Consider the following 10594-nt stretch of genomic DNA (forward strand, 5'->3'; position numbering starts at 1 on the left):
AGTTTAACCGATTAATCTTGGATCGTTGGAGCCCATGATCTATAGGTCCATTAGGTCCCTCTGCTAGCTCATATCGAACTAAACCATATAACAGTGTGACGAGTGAGTTCGAAGTGTTCGAATTCAAATTAGGGAATATGCGTTACATATATACGATATATTTAACCGCAATTTTGTTTTATTTACGAATTAAACAAACAGAGAGAATCTGAGATATTTAAATAAGATTTAAATATCTTAATCAATTATGTGTCGGAATTGATTGGGATTGGCATTTGAATTAATATTAAATATTAATTAAATAGTTTAATTAATCATTTAATGTTACTTTAATTTGAAATTCATTATTCAAATTAATTTTTGAATTAAAATGAAGAAAGTCAAAATGTTGACTTTCATCTAATGGAAAAATACATGTTAGTGGAAATTTGAGGTGTCAAAATTTGGTTTAACCAAACTTGCATGTTTGCCAAATAAACCCCACAAGTTTGAGTGGAATTTTGAGTGTCAAAATTTGGTTAACTCAAACATGCATGCTTGCCACATAATCCCAAACATTTGAGTGGAATTTTAAGTGTCAAAATTTGGTGATCTCAAGTTTGCATGAACATGCAAACATGACTTTTTAAATAGAGTGATCATAATACATGGAAGGTCTTCTTTATCTTGGTGAAAAACCTTGAGAAAAACCTCTCACAAACACTCTCTTCACATATACAAAATCCCTCCCAAGTTTAGTCACTCACCGGATTTCACAATCCCGTTCTAAGGCCGGAGGATAGTGGAGAAGACACTAGTGGTGGTTCGAAACCGGTTCGTGAGGCAAAAGGAGTTTGAACTACAAGAGGTTAGTATTTAAACTCATTAAGTTTTAATACTTATGAATATGCTAGTTATTTACAATAATTGATGTTCTAAAAGTACCTAAGATCCAATTTGCTTCCACATGTGTTATATTAACACCATAAAAAATGACATAAACATATATATAGTAGCGAATTTGAATCGGTTTGGGGCTGTAGACGGCCCAAGACTACCGCTACCAGATATTGTCCTTTTTGGGCTTTCCCTTTCGGACTTTCACTCAAGATTTTTAAAATGCATCTGCTAGAGAGAGTTTTTTAGACTCTTATAAACAACGTTACGTTCTCCTCCTCAATTTCTCAAGTTTTTATAAAGAATGCTACGTTCTCTTCACCAACCGATGTGGGATCTCATGGTAGAAATTAAATATAGTTTGAAAATTCATTAAATTTACCAATATAAGCATCTAAAGTGGTTATACGTTATTTAAAATTTTAATTTTATCTATAGTGAGTAAGATTGAGATCATATTCTATTTAAATACAATTAACAACCACCGAGATTAAATTGAAAAGAAACCTTTTAAGGTTATCAAGTTTATTATTAATAGATCATAAGAATTAATCTATAATTTCAAGATTATAGTGGCATAGGTGGGATAGACGAAGAAAGCCTTGTAATACATCTTTTGTAGAGTTTCATAGGGTTAGGCTTAAAAGCTTCAAAAATTGGATAATTGAACCAACCCGCAAAGTTAAGAGTACACTTCTTTCCCATGACTTTGACGAAAACGCAACAATCCAAGTCTAATTCCTCCTTACTAAGATTGAAGTAATTATTAATAGAGCTGCACTTGACATTTCGCACTCTTCATTAGATTCAAGCACGGTCTTAAATAGTAAGCTCTATCTTCGTCTAGCCACCTATCTCATATCGGTGAATTGTAGTCATCATCTGCCCTTGTAACTCGAACAAAGCCTTGCAAATTTACTACTAACAAGAGGACCACCATTGCTTCAAGCGTGCTAGTTTGTTTTGCCATGGTTGAATTTAAAACTATTTAACTTACCAAAGTCAAGTATAGTAGCTATTTATAGAACCATTTCAATCAAGAAAACGTACATGCATATTTATTAAAGGAGTTATTCATTTTGGGAGTTGGATAAAGAAGATTTAATTCTACCCTAGGAGAAAGGTTAAAATATAAATGTCATTAAGTTTGTAACCTCCAATCTTACATTTGCACTTTTTGTAATACTTTAAATGTACAGGCGTGTTTAAAAAAAAAATAAATGATTCAAATAAATGAAAAATTTATAGGTTGGTTGGTTCATGTATTTTTTTCAAAATTAGATTGGTAAAACTAAAATAACTAAAATTTATTGTTATATAAATGAATTGAAGGAATAATTCTAATGAAAATTCATGAATAAAATATATCCTAATGGGAGAAGTTTGAGCTTAAATCGTGAATACTTAGGAGTTTGTGAGAACTTCTTGATGACTTTCCTTCGCCAGAGATTGAGCCAATATTAGAAAAGAAAGGTAGCCAACATCGATTCAATTCACTAGAGTTTTAAACGGTAACTTTAGGATTTTAATGAAAATTTTTTTGGTTAAATTTTTAATGTATAGTCAATGATTTTAGATGATTCTTGCTCCATTAGAGCCCTCGAACAAAGTATACCATTTGTTCGACACTTTAGTGACTTTTGATAACACCTTTGAGGCTTACAATTCTTTGTTCGATATTACAGGATTCTATTGACACGACTAAGTTTAGGGCATGACTCTGATACCTTGTTAGGAATCACAGATTTCTCCAATGGTATGATATTGTTCACTTTGAGCATAAGCTCTCATGGCTTTGTTTTTGGCTTCCCCAGAAGGCCTCCGTACCAATGGAGATGTATTTCCTTAATTGTAAATTCATAATCATTTCCTAAATTAGCCAATGACTCCCTCTCAACAATCCTACTTGAACAAGGTATACTATACACTAAAAGATACACATAGCAGCATGAAATGGACTACACAAAAGGCTTTGCCCGTATAGCTTATATGAACACTATACGATTGATACTTGCTCTAGCGATTCAAAAGAGGTGGATTGTGTTTCAATTGGATATAAAATCAACATTTCGTTCGTGGAGTGTTGAATGAGGAGGTTTATGTGGCACAAACCGTGATCAAGGGAGAAGAGAACAAAGTATATCGCTTCAAAAAGGCTTTATATGGTTTGAAGCAAATTCCACGTGGGTGGTAGTTTTATTTATTTTAGATTTTATGCTAAGATTTTATTTTTTCTGTCAAAACGAAAAGATATTATGCTTCATTTATTTGGAAAAGGTACGATTTCTAGAAGGAAATTACTACTTTGATGGAAAAGTAATAAAGACCTTTTATATTCCCATATACAACTTTCCTCCTTCCTTGTAAACAACTTTTGCTCTCCAAACGTTTAGGGTTTTGGAGGGTGTCTGAGAGTACGGAAAAATCGAGAGGGTTAACCAGGAAAAACGTGTGAGGTGGTTCGCTGGATTTTCTTCGGTGAGTGGCCGGAGGGAGAAGCGACCGAGGCTATCGGTGTTGAATATCGTTGCGCGTCGGTCGGAATAGGCGAGGGGTGTCGTCGCATCGTCGGAATCGGGGTTGTGACGTCGTCGTTGGCGGCGCAGCGACGATTAGGGTTTTCGCGAGACTTCGGGTAAGGAAGACGAAGGAAAACGGGTCGGGTTCACGTTGGCCTCTGGACCAGCCCACGGAACGAACGCGGGCCCTGTGCGTTTCGGCCCAACGCGGACGCGCGCTGCAGCCTTGGTCTCGGCTCCGGTGCTCTCGGCTCGGCTTGACGTGTACGGCGGCTCGGCTCCGTCAAAACCCGCGGCTTGGCTCCGTCAAATCCCGCAGCTCAGCTTGGCGGCTTAATTGGTCGGCTCGGCAGCTCGGCTTGGTGAATCGGTATCACTATAATATATTGATTCCAAGGTTTTTGGCCCTTCCGAAGCCGTTTCTGCCCTTAGTTTTACCATCCGAGGTCAGTAGGGCTCCTAAACGTTAAAGACAGATTAGGTCGAGGGTTTATTTTGATAAATAGCATGAGGTTTAGCTAGGGTACCTTATGAAAAGTTCTAAATTTTTATGTGGTTATCATAGGACATATTTAACCACTGGGATTAGCTCGTTGTGAGTGACTTCAACCAAGACCATCGAGGTAAGTGACCTTACTGTTGGAGTTAGCTTTCTACGTGTTGTATGATGGTGCGTGCCCTGTGGCCCCTGCATGCACCATATTTTCTGTGATATGATTATGTGATGTATAGATTGTGTTGAACGTAGACTGTGTATGTTATGTGATGTATGAACTCGTGTTGATTGTTGACTGTTTATGTTATGTCATGAATGAGATGATAGTATTATATGCCATGAATATGTTGATTGATGTCATAGATACACGTAGAATTATCGAGTCATGTCATGAGATGTTTATGCAACTGGAATGTTTATGTAATATGTCATGTAATGTAAGTCATGTGAGATGCCATGTAATGTAAGTCATGTGAGATGCCATGTGATGTAAGAAACATAAATGCGATGTTAGCACTGCTTATGTAATGCCATGTTAGATATGTTAAGGGACCTCATGCATATATGTATGTCACGTGCATCGGGATTCTTCCCCTTTATGATACGAAAGAATGAAATACGATATATATGTTCGCCATGATATCATGCGGGCCCTTTTCTATTCTATGGTGTCCGGCTACGTGTAACACGTTGTGCCCGACCAAGTCAGGCCCAGGGGGTACGTATAAGAGCCCGCCTGGTGGGTTCATGTACACGTACATGGGCTATGTGTGAAGGAGTACCACACATCCAACCCTACCCGGAATAGAAAAGCGCCCAAGGCTATGAAAAGTTTATGAAAAGTTAGGTCTCGCTCATATGTTGCATGTGTTTGCATTCCTAACCCCAACAGTGGGGTGACTTACTGAGTATTTCATAAAATACTCAAGCCACGTGCTACCTACATTTTTCAGGTAAAGGCAAGGCACCAATATACGGTTGACGGTGGAGCTGAGGCCACCATGGAAGTTGGTGAGGGGATATTTTTAGGAGTTTACTCTTATTAGACTATTTTAAGTTTTACATGGAGTATTCTTTCATTTGGATTTATTTCGAATTCAGTATTGAAGGATTATTTTCGGAATTTAGGTTTTGTTTTGGATTCATGAATATTTATGAAAGATTCTTTCAAGGTTATTTATGATGAGCTTCCACTTAATGAGATAAGTATGCATGGGTGACGTCACTAATTAGGTTAAAGAAAATTAGGGGCGTTACAGGAAGGCTTTGAAAAGCGTCCTTTATCAACATACTCTGTTATTCAAAAGGTCGCTGGGAATAAATTTAAATGAAAAAAATGTATTTAAATTTTGTTAATTTTAGTAAGTTTTTGTAATTGAGTCAAAAGTACAAAAGAAAAAAAAAAATGAGAGGCCAATAATTATCTTTAAGATAAGAGTGGGTTTATGGGATAGCCCTTTTTAGGCTTAAAACCTATAAATTAATTTGTTTTCTCATATTACAAGGCAGATCAAAAGAGCAAACCACGAGACCGAGTTCAATCAGGGAAGGGAAGTAGTGATTTCGTTCTGTCTCATTCATCTTGAGTATTTCTCTTTTTCTTTTACCCTGTTCAATCACAATTAGGGAAGGGAAAGATCAAGAATAGTTCAAGAATAACTCACAATCACAGAAGGGACAGGTTCAGTCTCATTAATCTTTATTCTTTACAAAAGCCGAGGTAAATGAATTAGTGGCCCTTGTTTACTATTCGTGAAAGAATAACTCACAATAACGGAACAAGGAGTTAAGTCTAATGAATAAGGAAGGAGTCTTGATTACAGTTCAGGGAGAGTCTAAGAGTGAAATCAAGTTCAGGAAAGAACGAACAGAGAAGAGACCTTCAACACCTATTCTATTTACCGTGAAAGAAGGAAAAGGATTGTGAATAGGAACAGAATACAAAATAAGGAGAAAGAGAAGAAATAGGTTCAGGGGAAGGAGCAGCAAAACTGAAAGTATAGAGAACAAAAAATATAGAGCAATAAAAAAAGGTTTTTCAAAATTCTTTGTCTTCTTGTCTCTCCCCTCTCAACATCTCTTTCACAACTCCGTGAGTGTTATTTTAACAAATTAGTATCAGAGCGAACTTTTATTTCAACAAATTAGTACCAGAGCCGATGACGAATATGATGGGACAAATGCCGCTACCACGATTAACGAAGACGAACTAAGAGATTTGGAGCATCCAAATGAAAGCTCTTCTCGATTCTCAAGATGCATGGGAGACGGTCGAAGAAGGTTTTGAAGAACCGAAGGATACCATGGGTTACACGGCGGTGCAAAATAAGGCGTTAAAAGAATTACGATCAAATGATAAGACAACATTATACATGCTGTTCCGGGCTGTTGACGAGTCGGGCTTTGAGAAGATTGCAAGGGCAACTACTTCAAAAAAAGCGTGGGACACTTTATAAAAGGTGTTCAAAGGAACCGACCAAGTCAAGCAAGTGCGTTTCCAAACTTTGCGTGACGAGTTGGAGAGCATGAAGATGAAGGAGTCAGAAAATGGATCTGACTACATTACGCGCGTACAGATCGTGGCAAATAAACTAAATCGAAACGGAGAAATGTTACCCGAGACGCGGGTTGTGGAGAAGATCTTGAGGTCGGTAACCGACAACTTCAAGAATGTTGTATGTGCGATAGAAGAGTCAAAGGATCTAGCGAAGTTCACAGTCGATGAACTCACCGATTCTCTCGAGGCACACGAGCAACGTAAGAAAAAGGAGGAGACACTTGATCAAGCACTTCAGACTAAGGCATCAATAAAGGATGAAAATGTACTCTACTTTCAAAATATTCAAGGTAGAGGTCGTGGAAGTTGCGGGAATGATCGTGGAAGTTGACAAGTTCTGAAGCCTTAGGAGATTTGGAGGATAGAAAAATTATGGGTAGTTTTACGTCACAGGAGCTGTTTCATGATCCCAACGACTCGCCGGTGATGTGTGTGAACGTCAAAGGCGTCGACTTAGGTATAAAGCACGCGACGCCTGTGATGATACCCAGAGCTACTGGCTGCATAATCTCGACTACTAGCACGGCAAGCGTTTCAGAAGGAATGGGTCCACACACCTACACAACATCCAAACATGATATTGTCGGCCTCACTAAGAACACTGTTCACGAACTTGGCCGCTATGGTATACGTGTCAACTGCATTTTGCCGTTCGGAGTTGCCATTGACGATGCTCGTGAATGGGTGGATGGATGACGGAAACGAGTGCATGAACTTCGAGATTCTGTCGCTGGCTGAGGTGGATCAAATGGAAGAGTTCATTAGGAGTTTGACCAATATTAAGGACACCACAATGAAGTCTTTTGGGAAAGCTCAAAGCAAAGCTACGAGAGCTTATGCTCAGAGCCGACAATATCATACCATTGGTGTGGAGATCTGTGATTCCTAATGGTTAAGACATGTTTGAAAATTCATTAAATTTAGCAATATAAGCATATAAAGTGGTTAAATGTTGTTATTTAAAATTTTAATTTTATCTCTAGGGAGTAAGATTGAGATCATATTCTATTTAAATACAATTAAAAACAATAGATTAAATTTAAAAGTTAAAAAATAGAAACCTTTTAAGGTTATCAAATTTATTATTAATAGATCATAAGAATTAATCTATAATTTCAAGATTACAGTGGCAGAGGGGTGGACGAAGAAAGCCTTGCAATACATCTTTTATAGAGTTTCATAGGGTTAGGGTTAGGCTTATAAGCTTCATAAATTGGATAATTGAACCAACCTGCAAAGTTAAGAGTACACTTTTTTCCTATGACTTTGACGAAAATGCAACAATTCAAGTCCAATTCCTCCTTACTAAGATTGAAGTAATTATTATAGAGTTGCACTTGACATTTCACACTCTTCATTAGATTCAAACACGGTCTTAAATAGAAATCTCTATCTTTGTCTAGCCACCTATCCTATATCGGTGAATTGTAGTCATCATCTGCCCTTATAACTCGAACAAAGCCTTGCAAATTTACTACTAACAAGAGGACCACTATTGCTCCAAGTGTGCTGGTTTCTTTTGCCATGGTTGAATTTGAAAACTATTTACCTTACCAAAGTAGCTATTTATAGAAACATTTCAATCAAGTAAGTGTAACATAAATAATTTACATTCATATTTATTAAAGGAGTTATTCATTTTGGGAGTTGGAAAAGAAGATTTAATTCTACCATATGAGAGACGGGTAAAAATATAAATGTCTTTTTAGTTTGTAACCTCCTCTTACATTTGCACTTTTTTAATGCTTTAATATATAGGTAGATTAAAAAAAATTATATGATTCAAATAAATGAAAATTTTATACGCTAGGTGTCTTCGTGTGTTTTTCTAAGATTGATCAAATTAAAATAACTCAAATTTATTATTAGTTAATGAATGAAAGGAATAATTCTAATAAAAATTCATGAATAAAATATGTTCTCATGGGAGAAGTTTGGACTTAAATAATTAAATGGTGAATCTTTATGAGGACTTTACAATTTGGGAGACAATATTAGCAAATAAATGTAGTGAACATGAATTTTATTCACTAGAGTTTTAAACGGTAACTTTGAGATTTTATGGAAATTTCTTTAGTTAAATTTTTCGTTTATAGTATGAGTTTAGACGATTCTTGCTCCATTAGATTGGTCTTGATGAGTTTTATAACTTTTGTTAAGGAATCATAAACAATACTTGATGATAATACACTCTTGATTTTGGTGCCAAAAATGGAAAGGGAGCAAATTTTATTCCGTCTTTGAGAATTCCTCCATGTAACAAATATAAATAATGATATAAGGCCTTCTACTTTGTATGAATATTGTTGGAGTGTAATCAAACCGCACATTTGCTAGGACAGAAGAAGGTCATGGGTAAATAAGTTGATATGAACTAAGAGACATCAATCGTACAATATATTCCAATGAAGATGTGAAGAAAATGGTGTTGAAATTAACCAAAGATATTTTAACTCATGCCATATTAGTTTCATTGTTATAAATTTTGGGTGGATTACAATTTAGAGTAATTTAGAGTTATTGTATTTCATTAATGTATTTTAAAGACATTTTATTTACTTTAGGTTACATTTACACCATAGTTAATTATGACCATAAAGTATAAATGCTACAACTCTTGGAATGCCTTTAATAGTTTCATTTTAAGGCTATATAAAGCGAGGTATATTATCTTTGTAAGTAGACTTGGAAAATATATTGTGTTTTTTTTAGCCAATGATTAAGTTTCTTTGTAATTCTATGTAGTTTAGGTTGCACGTAAAATCATTCAAACTCGACATGATCAATTTTGCTTGTGGAGTGATTCGAATCTCAAACAAGTGTTCTTGTGTTGAGATATTTGATCAACAAGAATCATTCAAGCTAGACATGATCGATCTTACTTGTGGAGTGATTCGAATCTCAAACAATGTTCTTGCCTTAAGATATTGGATTAACAAATTTGAATCTTACTCCCCTGGTAGTGATTTCCACGTATCATAAGTGATGGACATTATCTCTATTAGTATGATATATTTTAGGTGAAGCTAAAAGTAAATGATTATAGATATGGATGGTAAGTCTAACGACGTCTTTCTATGATAATTTTGAATGTAGTCTCATCACCGACGAAGAGGAGTTTATTTTTGAATAAACGGTATGGTTGTGCTTCTCTATTTTAGGTTACATGAATACCCCATTGCTTAGGGTGTGAAGTAGAAGTGGATGGAGAGTTAAGGTTGCGGGCTCTTGAGGGGAGGGACGACGAGAAAACGAAGACGGAAGGCCTCGGGAAGAGAGAGAAAATGGAAGAAGCAAACTTTGACTGCATCAACCCACAGTCCAGTAAACACGCCGGCGACCCAACCATTCTTATAGTCTATTAAGTTCAGACCCAAACCACTGCCTAGCAGCCCATCGGCAGACTTGCGCGCCTGTGAGAGTGACCTGATCCGACTCTCAACCCGTGTGCTTTCCAGCACCTACACGTGCATGACGTGTCCTTCCATCGGCTTCAGCAGCTTGGCTCAGCTTCAGCTCAACACGGCTAAAAACTGGCTATCCGGCTCGGGTTGTTAAATCCAACATTGTTTCATAAGTTTTGGACTCTCTTGAAGCTAAATTTGACCGTATTAAAAGGATTTTAGATCGGCATAAGCCTGTTTTCTTAGTTTTTTTAAACTAAATTGAGTTAGTAATTCTACTTTTACTAACGCTATTGAGTTTGTATTTAAATAGGTGAAGCCTCGGCATAAGTGAGAACGAATTCGAAGGGCAAATGCAAGCTAAATTGGAAGGTGAACTTTGGCAAAGGCCAATCATGTAAGTGACCCTTCTTTCGGCTCGGTTGGAAGACTTGTCTTATGTAAGATGAGACGTGCCTAGCGGCCCTTGTACGTGTCATGTATGTAGATAGGATGTACAATGACGGCATAATATGTTATAATTATGTGATTTGCTATGATGTTATGATATGTTATGATGATATGATGTATTATGATGCTATGGTATGCTATGATGATAATTCATAATGATCTCATGACATGAGATTTATGATGATGATATGACTTAGTATGATGATATCTCATGTTACGATGATGTACATGTATGAGATGTCATGTTGCATTATGATTGATCGCTTGTGGATGTATATATTAAAATGATGTA

General features: G+C 36.4%; 1 protein-coding gene across 1 annotated transcript; it reads left to right on the forward strand.

Annotated features, from left to right (window-relative positions):
* The first annotated feature begins 6416 nt into the window (after positions 1-6416).
* LOC111459999 (short-chain dehydrogenase reductase 3a-like) lies at positions 6417-7144 on the forward strand. Its single transcript, XM_023103078.1, has 2 exons — positions 6417-6713; positions 6842-7144. Exons 1-2 carry the CDS (start codon positions 6417-6419, stop codon positions 7142-7144), a joined length of 600 nt encoding a protein of 199 aa, XP_022958846.1.
* Positions 7145-10594: the final 3450 nt, after the last annotated feature.

The sequence above is a fragment of the Cucurbita moschata genome, unplaced genomic scaffold, assembly GCF_002738365.1.
Source record: "Cucurbita moschata cultivar Rifu unplaced genomic scaffold, Cmos_1.0 Cmo_Scf00023, whole genome shotgun sequence".
Taxonomy (NCBI): domain Eukaryota; kingdom Viridiplantae; phylum Streptophyta; class Magnoliopsida; order Cucurbitales; family Cucurbitaceae; genus Cucurbita; species Cucurbita moschata.

Excerpts from the sequence above, each read along its gene's own strand:
- LOC111459999 (XM_023103078.1), top strand. The coding sequence starts at position 6,417 with ATGAAGATGAAGGAGTCAGAAAATGGATCTGACTACATTACGCGCGTA. Across the intron at positions 6,714-6,841 it reads CATCAATAAAGGATGAAAAT|GAGCTGTTTCATGATCCCAA; the intron begins GTACTCTACTTT and ends TTTACGTCACAG.